The sequence below is a fragment of the Narcine bancroftii genome, chromosome 4, assembly GCF_036971445.1.
Source record: "Narcine bancroftii isolate sNarBan1 chromosome 4, sNarBan1.hap1, whole genome shotgun sequence".
Taxonomy (NCBI): domain Eukaryota; kingdom Metazoa; phylum Chordata; class Chondrichthyes; order Torpediniformes; family Narcinidae; genus Narcine; species Narcine bancroftii.
The window spans coordinates 309,668,823-309,684,255 of NC_091472.1; the positions used below are offsets into that span (position 1 = coordinate 309,668,823).

Here is a 15,433-nt window from a genome sequence, read left to right on the forward strand (position 1 = left end):
TGTAGCTCTTCTGCCCTCACAGAATGTTTTGTAGTTGTTGGCACACTGTGATGTGCCACTGAGAATCAAGGAACGCCACGCAGTGCGATTCTTTTGCCAGGCCCTCCCAGTCGGTATGGTTGACATGGAATGACTGGAGAACGCATTTGATTACGTCTTTGTAGCGAAGACATGGTATACAATAGATGTAGACAGCAGGGAATAGATGAATGCTTGAGGAATATAAGGAGTGTAAAAAAATCTTAAGAAAGAAATTAAAAAGGCTTAAAGGAGATATGAGGTGGCTTTGGCAGGCAAGGTAAAAAAAATAAATCCAAAGGGTTTCTACAGGTACATTAAAAGTAAAAGAATATTAAGGGATCGAATTGGGCCCCTTGAGGATCAGAGGGGTTGGAAATGTGAGGAGACAGATGGGGAAATTTTAAATGATATTTGTTCTTCAGTATTCACTAAGGAAAGGAATATTGAGCCAGGTGAAGTAAGGAAATCTGGTAGTGAGGTCATGGAAAATATACAGATTAATGAGGAGGTAGTATTGGCTATTTTAAAGAGAATATAGGTGGATAAATCTCCAGGTCTTGACAGGATATTCCCTTGGACCTTAAGGCAGGTTAGTGTACAAATAGCGGGGGCTCTGACAGGAATATTTAAAATGTCATTAGCCACGGGAGAGCTGATTGAAAGGTAGCTCATGTTGTTTCACTGCTTTAAAAAGGCTCTAAAAGTAAACCGGATAATAATAGGCCTGTGAGTCTGATGTTACAGGTAATTAATAGAGAGTGTTCTTAGAGATGGATAGACAGGAATTGATTAGAAGTAGTCAACTTGGTTTTGAGCATGGTAGATCATGTTTAACAAATCTTACTGAATTTTTCGAGGCATTTACTAAGAAGGTTGATGAGGGGAAGGGTGTGGATCTTGTCTATATGGACTTTACCAAAGGCTTTGACAAGGTTCCGGTTAAGAGGTTAGTTAGGAAGGTTCAAGCATTAGGTACTAATGTTGAAGTAGTGAAATGGATTCAACAATTGTTGGATGGAAGATACCAGAGTGTAGTGGTGGAAAATTGTTTGTCAAATTGGAGGCCAGTGACTATTGGAATGTCCCAGGGTTCAGAACTGGGTCCATTCTTGTTTGTCATATATATTAATGATCTGAATGATAGGCTGGTAAATTGGATTAGTAAGTATGCAGATGATATGAAGATATGTGGTGTTGCGAACAGTGAGGAAGGTTTTCAAAACTTGCAGTGTGATATGGGCCAGTTAGAAGAGTGGGCAGAAAGATGGCAGATGGAGTTTAATACTGATAGGTGGGAGTTGCTACATTTTGGTGGGACTGATCAGCAAAGGTGATACACATTCAATGGTAAATAATTGAGGAGTCCAGTAGAACAAAGGGATTTGGGAATTAACTATAACCCTATAACTGTTTACGGCGTGGAAACAGGCCATGTCGGCCCTTCAAGTCCACGCTGGTTCATTTGAACAATGCAACAGATTGACTTCTTCCTGTAAAGTGGAAAATCTTAATGAAGTAAATTCTCAGAAATTGTTAGTCCCAGCAGGATTCGGAATCTGCAATCGAACCTTTAACCCGAATTTTCTCTTTTAGAATGTCACGAACGTAAAGATTTTTAAATGTTGCATCAATAGGATTGTAACACACAAAACTTCCCACCCAATTCTGATTGGAGACCCTGGTTTGGTTGCTCCAGACAGTATTCAGATAGATATGTACTGACAATAACCACACCAGCAGTGCGAGTATAAGACAGCTTTAATAAACTAATATGTACACTAAGAGGTCTCGTCTCTCTGCAAGACAAACCTGGAAGGCTAGACTGTAGCTCTAGACTGCTTTATAGACAAGGTCATTGGGATGACCCCTGGTGACCTAGTGGTGTAATTACATACCACCACAAGATACACAGGCAACGTTTCAGGCTTGAGCCCTTTATCAGGGCGAGTATCTGTACAATATAAAGTTCACTGCTTGACCTGCTGAGCTTCTCCAGCATTTGAGTCCTTACAGAATTTGGTTGAGTTACGACGTGTGAACACAGAAGAATTGGCATTAGGACATTTCACCCCTTAACTCTACATCCACAGAGACAGGATGAGATTTAACATAGAGAAATGTACAGTTGTACATTTTGGCAGTGGAAATAAACAGGCAGAATACTATGTCAATGGGGCAAAAATTCAGACCTCGGATGCGCAAAGGGACCTGGGTGTCCTCATGCAGGGAAATCTAAAAATTAATGACCAGGTGAAATTGGTTGTGAAGAGAGCAAATGCTATGTTGGCATTCATTTAAAGAGGAATAATGTTGTTGAGGCTCGATGAGGCACTGGTGAGACCTCATTTGGAGTACTGTGTGCAGTTTTGGGCCCCCCCATCTTAAAAAGGATGTGATGTTGCTGGAGAGAGTGTAGGGGGAGGACGTGGCAAGATGGCGTAGGGTAATTCTAGTACATAATTCCCTGAAAGTTGAGTCACATGTAGAGAGAGTGGTGAAGAAGGCATTTGGTATGTTGGCCTTGAGTATAGGAGTTGGGATGTCATGTTGAAGTTGTATAGGGCAATTGTGAGGCCAAATTTGGAATATAGTATACAGTTCAGTCGCCAAATTATAGGAAGAATATCAACAAAATAGAGAGAGTGTGGAGATTTATAAGAATGTTGCCTGGGTTTCAGGGTTTGAGTTACAGGGAAAGATTAAACAGGCTGGGACAGTATTCCCTAGAGCATAGAAGATTGAGGAGTGGTGTGAAAGAGGTCTTTAAAATTTAAAATATGAGGGGGACAGATGGATTCAATGTGGATAGGCTTTTTCCATTGAGAGTGGGGGAGATACAAACAAGAGCAAATGGATGGGGATTGAAGGGGGAAAAATTTGGAAAATGAGAGGGAATTTCTTCACTCTGGGGGTGGTGGGAGTGTGGAATGAGCTTCCAGCATAAGTGGTAGATGTGGGTTCGATTATAATATTTAAGGAAAAGTTGGATAGGTATATGGACAAGAGAGGTGTGGAGGATTATGGGCCGGGCGTGGGTCAATGGGACTAAGTGGGTGAAGATGTTCAGCATGGAGTAGAAGGGCTGAACTGGGTTATATGGATTAGGAAGTTTAAATTAGATAATGCTGGGACCTCTTTGTGATATTTGTAAATGATTTGGATGAAACTGTGCGGTTTAATTAGTAAGCTTGCAAGCAATGTGAAAGTTGGTGGAGTTGTGGAGAGTGAGGAAGGTTGTCAAAGGATACAGTGGGCTAGATACCAGTTGGAAATTTGGGCAGATGGTATTTCATCCGGACAAATTTAAGGTAATGCATTTTGAGAGATCAAATGCAAGAGGAAAGTTACCGGTAAACTGAAGGGGCAGGAAATGAGCATGAATGTTGCTAAGCCATGTCGCAGCTGTATCAAGATTCTGTTGATCCACATTTAGGATTTTCTCAGGGATGCTCACAGTTCATAGGGGTATATAAGATTACGAGAGCCACAGATAGGATGGATAGAGTCTTTTTCCCATGGTGGAAATGCCAAATACTAGAGGGTATAGCTTTAAGGCGAGAGAGAGAGAAAGTGAGTGGTGGGTGCCTGGGATGCATTTCCGAGGGAAGTGGTAAAAGCGGATGTAATAGCCATGTTTAAGAGATATTTAGGGAGATAAACAACAGGTGAGCAATCGAGGGATATAGATCATGTGCAGACAGATGACACTGGTTTAGAATGGTATCATGGTCAGCAGGTGAAGGATCTGTTTCTGTGTTGTTCAATTTCTATTATTACAGCCTGGAAGATCTGTTTATCTAGCAACATTCAAGGCCAGAGACTGCTGGAATTTTACAGCGTACAGCTTTTTTAAACTGGAGCAGACAATTTCACACTTTTCCACACTGTAATACATGTACCAAGCTATCAACATTCACTTAGCCTGTCAATGTCACCCCCCTCTCCGTATCTTCCTCACAGCTCACACTGCCTCCCTCGGAAGCTACAGGCATAACTCCAATCCTTCAGCACAGCGATCTGAAAATGACCCTTCTTTCTTTCACTGTTTTCTGATCACAATTGGTCCTTAATCTGCACCTTCATTGCTCCATGTGTTTAATAGCTCCTGATTTGGATACCTTATTGAAGACGTTCTGAATGTCTTAATGTTCCACAAATATTCATCACCCCTGATCGAGTTCTGCTACTTGAAACCTCATTAAGTTTGAACTCGTTTGTTAAGTATAATTTCCATTTCATAAAGTTATGGTAACTCTTCCCATTCCTTTCATTATTTTCTAAGTGCCCTCTTTGGCAACACACATTCTTGTAGTGGTGAACCGGCCCGGCTTGTCATACACAGTCGGCGGGGCAGCCGTCTTTTCCGGTCCAGGATAGAAGGTCGAGTACGCGCTTGCGTCATCAGGACGCAAGTGTCGGGGCATTGGGGGTGGAATAAGGTTTAAAGGCTGCAGCACGAGATTCAAATAAAGCAGTGGTGATAACTTAAGCTCACATACTACATTGGTGACCCCAACAAGTCTCCACATCCTGAAGACTCTGAATAATGGAACAAGCAGCTGTAGGCGCCGTTGCGTTGAAGCTGCCTACTTTCTGGTTTGGCCAAGCAGAGACCCAGTTCCAGATCACACAGATAACCTCCTGTCGTCAGCTTGCTCGACCAGGAAGCCGCCTCATGAGTCGATGACCTCATTCAAGAGCCGACAGCAGCACTCTCCTCTGCGATGTTTCCAGTGGTCAGCCCCACCCTCTCATCACCACTCAGTGGATGAGAACGGTTTTTGACTTAATCCATGGCTTATCCCACCCATCCATCCACACAACAGTGTGGCTAGTATCCACAAAATACGTTTGGCATGGACTGTGCAAACAGGTCATCGAATGGGCGAAGAACTATACAGAATGCCAGGTGTCCAAGGTCCAGTGATACACCAAGCACAAACTCCAACACTTCGACGGCCCAACTCAAAAGTTCTAACACATCCACCTGGACATGGTCGGACCCCTGCATGTCTCCCAGGGATCCTGCTACCTTCTCGCAGTGATGGACAGATTCAACCGCTGGCCAAAATCCATCCCCATCCAAGACACCTCCACAGAAATATGCGCCAGGACTTTCCTCTCCACCTGGGTCTCCCATTTCGGTGTCCCAGCAGAGGTTACGACTGACCGTGGAACACAATTCACCTCCGCCCAGTGGACACATCTCTCCAGATTCCTGGGCACCCAGATGCACCGTACCACAGCTTACCACCCTCAAGCCAACGGACTAGTTGAGCGTTTCCACCACCACCTCAATTCAGTGCTGATGGCATACCTTGACAAATCCAACTGGGTGGACAAGCGGCCCTAGGTTTTCTTAGGAATGCGCACAGTGCCAAAGGATGAGCTAGTCTACATAGAGACCATTGCAGAACCTGGACAGTTCCTTTGCCTGACAACCAATACCGTCGTCCTTGACCAGCTGCGTGACAAACTGGGTTCCATTGCACCGTCCCCACCATCGCGACACAGCCAACCATCCTGCAACTACCTCCCAGACTTGTTTTCCTGTGAGTACGTTTTTGTGTCCAAGGGCGCACACAGAACTCCCCTTCAATGACATTATGAGGGTCCATACAGAGGGTTACACTGCAACGCTTCAATGTTCACCCTTGGGGAAAAGAGGAGGTATTCACATTTAAAGCCAGAACAGTCACCCCCACCAGTGCATAGAGGTTGGCCACCAAAACTGCACACCTTTCCCGGGACATTCCAAAGGCTGGTTCTGGGAGTTAGTGAAGGGGGGGGTGGTGGTTGTGTGCTGACGCACATTCTTGTAGCGACAAACCGGCCCTGCTTGTCACCCGTGGTCGGTGGGGAAGCCGCTGCAAGGACGGTATCGTGAGACCATCTTTTCTGGTCCAGGCCAGAAGGTCGCGTATGCGCTTGCGTCATCGGGACGCAAGCGATGGGCATTGGGAGCGGAACGGAATAAGGCTTAAAAACTGCAGCGCAAGATTCAAATTAAAGCAGTCGTGATACTCGAACTCACAGCCTGTTGTCTCGTTCTCTTCGCTGGACTCGCTCTGTGGTGAATGTCTGCCAAGCTGCCTATCTCCCCTCTGGCGAGCCTTGCTGTACTAACATTGGCTGTGCATTATCTCTACTGTTAAGGATTCTCCCCTTGGACATAACTGTATATGCATCTATTGTCTTTCATTATTGTACCATGAGTTTCTGCTAATAAAAGCCATGATTATTTTTTGACCACATCGTCTTTGTCTACTTCATCAACTGGCACTTCATGCTCACAACACACTACACTATAACCATTTCCATAATAATACATTTTAGCTTTTTCCCCGACAACTAATCAACCTAGCTGCTCTGTAGTTTCCTGTTTGCCTCATTCCTCCTTCCTACAACAATCCAGGCCTTTCACTCTTAGATTCTTTCCCTCTTTTCTATTGAAGAGACACGGTTGGCAATCAATCCCAGCCTCAGCCTTTGGCCAGTTGGCAGCCTCTAGAATCTTGCTCAGAACCGGTGTGAGCTTTGGTAGCTGGGTTTAAATGGGAGGCAAGAGTTAATATGGCTCAGTCTTATTTCTTATTTCTGAAGCACTCTGTAAATTTCAAACTCGTATACCTACTACCCAAGTTTTATCAGTCAAAAGAATTGGTTAATGGATCGGAATAGTGGTGAATAAAAAGGAAGTCATTGAATGTCAGGGATCACACCAGATGGGAATGGTCAAGGAGATAAATTGTTCTCAAACTCTCCTCTGAATTTGGATGGAAGAATGTGGGAGCCACAGCATGTTTTGGAGGCCAGGATCAAACTGCCAAAAAGAACAGAAAAGCTTTGCAATCTGTTCAACTATTTTGACTTTGCGGTTTCCAAAATGAGAAAGCAGCTCTCCAAAGTTGTATGAAGTAGAACTAATGCCACATTGTACAACAGCATTTTTCGTTTTGTGGGCAACTGCACATTATTTTGCACAATCTTACAAGTAGTAAAAATCATATCAATGTTACTTTAGCCCTCCTGAGGAGTCTACATTAATATTTGTTTTCCATGCTGACTGACTGAATATCGCACGAGCAAGAACATTTCTCACATTCTGCCGCTTCTGAGAACTGTCACCCACTCCAGTCACAAAGCAAATATCAAACATTAAACTATTCCTCAGCCTCTGAGCATGTCCACCAAGAATGTTGATGGCTCTAATTTAGAAAAAAACAGCCATTTTATACTTTACTCCAGATAAATCAATGCACGTTCCTGAAGTATTACTACCTAATCACTGAATGGAGTTACCATTCCATGGCGGTCCATGCTGAATCAGAGTCTCTGCTGGATAAGCATCGTGTTCCCAGCTTAAGGAATCACAGCTGGCTGTGTGGAGATGTCTCTGCAGAATAGAGTTGTTGGCAGCTATTGAAAGCTGGTTGACGAGTGACTTGGTTGGCGAAGATTTTCTTTCTAGGATCTCTTCATCGCATCCCACGCTTATTTTATCCTCTGCTGCTATTACGTTCTCAGTGCTGTGGTCATTGTTCTTGTGGTGTTCATTATTCTTGTTTTGTTCTGTCTTCTGCCTTATTTTCTCTTCTGCATCTTGCAAAATTTTTTATTAGAAAAAGAAAAATAGAATAGCTATGATGACAAATAAAAATGTGAACATTGATCTATTTTTAGGATTAAAGCAAAGTCAAATCCCGTGTGTGTACACTGCGCTGTTGAGCTTTACTTCAAACAAAATCAATCTATAAAATTCTTTCAGAGAATCAAAATGCCTCGCCTGAAATATTTTGTCTGCTTGAAATCGGACACTATCTTATCCTTGTGTCTGAGTATTTCCTTTCTTTCACTTATCTTTTATTTATTTTGTCCTTGAAATGATTTGTGCAAAATGAACCACTTTCGAGGTATACATTTTGTTACCATCTTTCTTTCTCATCATCGACGTAAAGCGTTGAGGTCTCGCTGGCAGCGAAGTTCTAAAGTGCTCGTCATCCCCTGGCACGGAACTTATTTGGCCATTAGTTATGAAAGAGTCTGAGATATTACCTTGGAGGATGGTGGCCCTCATTAGCATTTCTGATCGCTGTCATTTGAATTCAGCAGCAGGAACCCTGGCCAATATTTCCCTGTTAATCCTTTTACACTTGAGATGGGGAGGTGATCTACATGGCTCAGAACTCAACAGGCTGACCTTCTTAGCTCCATGAGGGGACCATTTCTCTGATCTTTTCTTTCCAGCTTTTGTGCTGGATGAAGATTATAACTAATGAGTTATGTATGGCTTGATCGTTATGGATCAAAAACTATCCCAACTTGAAATTAACTTTATCTTCTAAAGCTAGACACTAGCTACTGATACAGCCTGCCCCCCTAACTATTTAATATGCTGGCATGAAATACAATAGGGGAATTATTTTTAAAATGTTGAAAACACGGTGGATAGGAATATCTTTAAGATGGTGAAGCCAGGGTTGTTGTGGTAATAGGTCGTTGTGGTAATCAGTTAATGGTGTCAATTAGGAAAAAAGAAAATGAACAAAATCTTTAAGGCGAGGCAGTCACACCATGAAAATGACGTTAAAAAAAAAGCATGAGAGTGCATTCGAGAGTTGCATTTAACAGGTTTGGTGCTTTGTATTTATGACACGTACAGAGCCATAAATGGCCAACAACATAATCCTAAAGCACATAAGAATTTACAGAGCTAGGAAAGACAAACCAGGGAAATAGCACAATTTGGGAAGAGATTTGTTGCCCATGTTCTAAGCAAAAACAATGCAACTATAGGGTCTCTCATTGCACTCCAGCTTCCTCCCCACCTCCCACAACAAAGAAATCCCAATCTGATGTATGGTGGGATCTGAATGTCCAGAGCACCTCTGAAAGGAACAGATAAGTTTCATAAAAATGTTGGCCAAGGAATTAGTGGCTGGCTTAGCTTTTCATGACCATGTGGAGGAATACTGGCCAGAGCATTTAATGAATCTGATTGCACTCGTTTTGGGTCTGCTGGCATCCAAATACAGGAATGAAAATTCACCTGCAAATGTCATTTGTTTTTGTTTAATTGATTTACAGTAGCATGTCCTTCTAAGCCCATGCAACCCAAATACACTCATTAACCTTCTAACCCTGTATATCTTCGGAACATGGGAGAAAACCCATACAGACAAACAAACTCCTTATAGACAGCACCGGATTTGATGGTGAATGGCTGGCACTGTATTACACAAAAACAAAATGAACAGTGGCTCAATCAATGGTGTTGCTAATGGTCAATGGATCTTATTGTAACACATCTACTCATCTCCTTCCCCAGAGTACTTACAGACTAACCCTCCCCCACTGTTAAACTCCTTTGGGTTTCAATGTCAGCTAAAGCTTTAAATTATTATTGAGATGATGTCAGGGCCTCTTTTTCATCCAGCCTTGGGCCTGCTGCTCCGAACAGATTTTGGCAGAAGACCAAATTCATCGTCCTGACATTTTCCTGTTTTTTTCCCCCCCCCACAAAAATAGCTACCCAGAGCCTTGATGGAAAATCAGGAATGTGATTCAATTCACAAGAGCTTTCGTCTGTTTATATTTTAGAAACATTGTACTCATTTAGTCAAGAGATGTTATTGCAAGGGAAAGAAATGTTTTCCCATCCCTTGGTTCAAATGTCTGCAGCAAACTTGTACTGGTCAGGTACTTGTGGGCAACCTTTGGGCATTAGGATCCCATGTCTACATTATATCCTGATGTTGAAAACACCATTCCGTGTGAAACAGCGTCATTTCCTAAGCAGAGGGCTAATGGATAACTACAGTAATCATAGAGCTTGTGCATGCTGGGCCTTCCAAGGGGAATCAGGAAAAGTTTGTTGTTTCAGCTTTTATTGACTCAATTGAATGGGTCCTTGTGATAACCCTACACCAGTTGGATGCAGAATATCTCATCCTCCACATGCTCCCTTATAGCATTTTGATTCAATTACAATGCAAGTTCCATGTATGCGTCAACATTTTTTTAAAAAAAGGACATAAAATGCTGAAACCATTATATGGCATAAAAACATCAGGAAAGAGGTTTAGGTGCCGCAAGACTCGCACCGCCAGGTTCAGGAACAGTTTCTCTGCCTCCACCATCAGAGACCTCAACGACAATCTCAATCAGAAACTTATTTAAGGACTCTTGCATCGCACCTTATTTATTACTAAATACTTTTTCTTTTCTGTATTGCACAGTTTATTTACATTTTTTTTTGCTTAGATGTTTTTGCAGTATGTAAGTAGGAATTCTATCTGGCGCACAAGGAAAAGAATCTCAGGGATCTACGTTACAATTTTAAAAAAATATTTTATTTAAAGTTTAAAATCACATCACATATTAGTTATTACAGGTACATTTTAATACAGGCATAATCCAATTAGTCATTTATATATTGGGGAGGTGGGGGTGGGGGGTTTTAAATACATAAATGTAGTTACTCTGAGAATAAACCTGAACTTTGAAATATTCTTCAGGTCATTTCCAGAAGAATTTGGTTGACCTGGGCCACTAACTCTGCTTTTCTCTCTCGCCAGATATTACCTGGCTTTCTGAATATTTACAGAAGTCTGTGTTTATTTATTTTCCGGAATCTGCATCTTCTGCTTTTGTAATTATGGCAGCTGATCATGACCAACTCAAGTGCTGCATCAAAGTGAGATTTTTCAGTTTCCCTCTCGAGCTATTCTTCATTCTGCCAGTGAATTCGAACGCAGAGCTCTCAAACAGCTGCTCAACTCCAATCCTCCTCACCCACTTCAGAGGTAACTCTTCCTTCCCACTGACAAATCCACAACTATTACAGTTCAACTCTTTATCCTACCAGTTTGCCTCTCATTTTTAGTTCAGAGATATTGAATTCAGGAGGCAGAACTCCCTGCTAGGATACATTTCCTTGAAGTTGATAACCCTTCCAACTCTCTTTCCTTTTTTTTTTTTGTCCTTTACAACACTCCTTAAAACCAGTATTTTCTATTTCCACTTCTTAAAAGTTCCCTGATCACCTGCCTAAATATACTTTTATGCGTTTCAGTGCCAAATTTCATTTGAAGACACACCCCCACCCTGAGGTGCTGTGGGGTGTTTTGCAATATGGCATGCAAGATATTGTTAACATTTGAGTCGTACAACAGAAATAAAATGGGGACATCAGACCAACTGCTCTCCTGTTGCTCTGTTCCCATTTTTCCTAGACCTACAGAGATGAGTGGATGAGAAAATCTGATGAGCCAGGTTGAGGCACAATGCATTCTGAAACTGTCCTTTATATACTTAATGGGCAGCAAAGAGCTTTTTTTAAAAATTAAACTAAGGGGAACAGGAGAAGTAGTCATCAAAAATTAATGTTAAAACTATTCTGTGAAATTCGTACTGTCAAGAGAGTATAAAGTTGGCAGTTTTTCCAGTCTGGATTAAGATTTGAAGTCATGAGTCACTACATTACTAAAGATCCAGACTGCAAAATAATCCAGGTTTCCCCTAGTCAGGCAACTTGATAGTTAAATTCGATCCCATCCTGTGTACTAATTACACAGTCACTAATTGTGAGAGACCTAGCATCAGCAAGCTCAAGATTAAACTTACTAACGTCATCACATCAAAACACATGACTGCACTGCTACCGCTGGAAAATTAAGCAATCGTTTTGTTGGTTCATTGGTAAACTAATCTGAGTCTGGTGACCGTGGTCAAGGAAATTAAAATCAGCCAACATTACAGGATCTACTGAAGCATTAAATTCAAATTCCACAAAAATAAAAGTGTACAGTGCTGCTTTCAGAACACACTCCACCCAAAGTATGAAATATATTTGCCCTTTGCATTCAGGTACAATCCTCTCTGTGCTGTGCTTGTAATAATTAACTAACTGTTACATTTTCCAATAAAGATAGATCTTTCTTTATGGAAAAACTGAATACAATTGACTTTTAGATTTTTTTTGTTAAATAAACTTTATATAGAAGAAGAGTAGATAGTTTGTGTTATCCTGCACTGTACAGACCAATGACTTTGTATTTTTAACATTTGCTCTTTACAATTAGCTAATAACAGTGGAGGAGATATGCACCAGTGCCATTGATTTAACAGTGGAGGAGATATGCACCAGTACCATTGGTTTAACAATGGAGGAGATATGCACCAGTGCCATTGATTTAACAGTGGAGGAGATATGCACCAGTACCATTGGTTTAACAGTGGAGGAGATATGCACCAGTACCATTGGTTTAACAGTGGAGGAGATATGCACCAGTGCCATTGATTTAATGGGAGATAACAGTAGCCGTGTGCAGTTTTGGACAGCAAGTCATAACAAATCATCAGTTTGTTTTACATGTTGCTCAATTTCCTTTTCTTCAATGAAAAGGAATATTAGAGAAGTTAAAATGCTGATTTGGCTTATTACTTATATCTCAGAGTCAGTAAGAAAGAAAATAGTCAGGATTCTAATTTTTGATGGTAATCAAATGACCCCTGTAAATGGGTGCATTTTTATGGAGCAGAAATAGGCTCAGCTGTGAAGCCTTTCATGCTGTTTTGCTTGGTCAATTCCCGTCTACCATTAGAAGTGAGGGGTTGGTCATGGCCAGAATTAATGCGTACCTAAGCAAAGATCTGGACTCACTGCAATTCACCTATCTTTTCAATCGCTCCACAGCAGATGCAATATCACTGGCTTTCCACTGAACTCTGGATCACCTTGAAAACAGGAATTCATACATACAGTTGCTTTTCATTGATACCATTTTTCCCTCAGTGCTGGTCAAGAAGCTACAAACTCTGGTCTTCTGTAAAACCCCTCTACAATTGGATCCTTGGCTTTCTCATTAGAAGACCACAGTCCTCACTGATTATCAACACTGGCACATCCCAAGGATGTGTGCTTAGCTGACTGCTCTACTCATTATACACCCATGACTGTGGCCAGGCACATTTCCAATGGTACCTACAAGTTTACCAATGAGACCACAGTTATCGGCAGAATCACAAACGGCAATGAGGAAGCGTACAGGAGGGAGATGGATCAGCTCTTTGAGTGATGCCACAACCTTGTGCTCAACGTTAGCAAAACATGGAAATGATTGTGGACTTCAAGAGGGAGTCAGGGGAACATGACCCAGTCCTCATTGAGGGCTCAGTAGTGGAGAGGGTCAAAAAATTCAAATTCCTGGGTGTCGACATCTCCGAGGTCTGTCGTGGTGCTTCCAGGCGTAGAAGGCTCACCAGCAGGTATACTTTGTGAGGTGTTTGGGGAGTTTCGGCATCTCTCTGAAGACTTTAGAAAACTTCTACAGGAGAGCATTCTGGCTGGTTGCATCACTGTCTGGTGTGGAGGCGCCAACTCTCAGGAAAAGAGAAACTCCAGAGGGTTGTTAACTCGGCCTGCGACATCACAGGCACCAGACATCACTCCGTCAAGGACATCTACATGAGCCAGTTTCTTCAAAAAGCGGCCTCTATCTTCAAAGACCTCCCACCACTCTTCACTCTGCTACCATTGGGGGGGGGGGGGGCGGGAGAAAGGTACAGAAGTCTAAAGACGAACACACAGCGGTACGAAGACAGCTTCTTCTCCACTGCCATTCTATACCTTAATAATCAATGAACTAAAGACACTGCCTTACCTTATTATTTTTTATTTTTTATATTATTGGTGTAAGATGGTAATAATATGAATGATTGCACTGTGATACTGCCACAAAACCCTGAATTTTGTGACTTGATCATAACAATAAATTTTGATTCTGAGGGAGTGACGTAGTGAATATACTACATTTTCACCTCCTGGGAATAAACTCCTTCAGAAGATGAAAATAACATGGCAAGAGGAATATTCTTTAACCGCATGAATTAAGAGCCACAACAGATAATTTGTTACTTTGAGCCTGCTTCGTCATTCATCTTGAGCGTGGCAGAGCCTCTACCTCAGCCACATTTCCCTACATTGCTTAATAATAGAACTTAGAACTGGGTGGCAGAGTGCAGTTCCTTCTGCCCGTGATGGGCTGACCTATATAAACCTACTCCATAATCAATCTAACACTTCCCTTTTCTCAGTTCATAACCTCCCACTTATATCCATGCGCCTATCTAAGAATCTCTAAAGCATTCCTATTGTATCAACCTCAACCATTACTCCTGCCAGTGCATTCCAGGTTACCCCCCCCCCCATTCTTTGGGTAAAAGACCTACCTGTGACGTCTCCCCTAAACACTCCTCCACTCACGTTAAGCAGATATCCTCTGGTATTGGCCATTGCCTTGCTGGGAAAAAGGTGACTACCATCCACCTCATAATTTTATAAACTATTAATTCACTTCTTGCCCTCTGTCAGTCCAAAGAGAAAACAACAAGCTTACTCAACATTTCCTTACATGATATATTCTAGTCCAGGCAGCGTCCTGGTAAATTTCCTCTTCACCCTCTCTAAAGCTTCCACATCCTTCCTATAATGAGATGACCAGAATTGAATATAATTGGTCTAAGCGTGGTCCACCACAGTTTTATAGAGCTGCACCATTCATTCATGGTTCTTGAACTTGAACTGCCAACTAATGAAGGCCAACACACCATCTGCCTTCTTCACCACCTTATCAAATTGTACGGCACCTTGAGAGACCAATGGACTTGGACCCCAGGATCCTTCTGTTCATCCACACTGCTAAGAATTCTGTCACTAACCTTGTACTTGGCCTTCAGGTTTAATCTTCCGAAGTGTATCCTTTGACACTTTTCTGGATTGAACTCTCAGCCTCTGCATCCTGTCTATATACTGTTGCAGCCTACAACACCACCTCTACACTATCCACAACACCTCCGTATTATAAACCCTGATTCCCTCAATGTCCAGAAAATCTATTAAACATGATGATTGAGCCTCCGTGCCTTGTTTACAGAAGAAAATTCCACCAGTCCACCACCATCCATGTGAACGAAGAAATGTTTCCTCAATTTAGTCTTAACGGCCTCTGACTTATCCTGAGCTTGAGTCCCTGGTCCTTGATTTCCTACTCTTCCCTGCATCCAGTCAGCTTGTTCAACTGCAAAAATGTCAGCATCAATGAGATCTCTTCCCATCCTTTTGAACTCTAGAGATAAAACCCTAGTCCACTCAATCTCGCCTCATATGGCAAACTTAATATTCCCAGAACAAGTCTAGTAGATATTTCCTCTGCTACCTCTGTGACAAGAACATCATATCCGAGCTAAGATCAAAACAGTACACAGTGCACTGGATGAAGGCCCTATAAAACTGTTGCAAGACATCTTTACTACTTGCTTCTCTTGCACATTCATTTCTCGTCACTTGTATACAAGTACGTCCTTTTCAGTATCAGGATTGTCTAACCTGTCACTATTTTAAAAAAAAATA

The 15,433-nt window shown here is 42.0% G+C and overlaps 1 protein-coding gene across 10 annotated transcripts in view; it reads right to left on the bottom strand.

The window, feature by feature from the left end:
* Positions 1 to 15,433, bottom strand: part of pde1a (phosphodiesterase 1A, calmodulin-dependent) — a 571,352-nt gene that overhangs the window by 24,730 nt on the left and 531,189 nt on the right. For 7 of the 10 annotated variants that reach the window (XM_069935886.1, XM_069935887.1, XM_069935882.1 and 4 more), the window contains one exon: positions 7,324 to 7,623. The exons of 2 other annotated variants lie outside the window; for them this stretch is intronic. In XM_069935886.1, the coding sequence (XP_069791987.1) occupies positions 7,324 to 7,623 (300 nt within the window). The remainder of the gene's footprint in view (positions 1 to 7,323; positions 7,624 to 15,433) is intronic. One more of the 10 variants, XM_069935884.1, reaches the window with a different exon arrangement.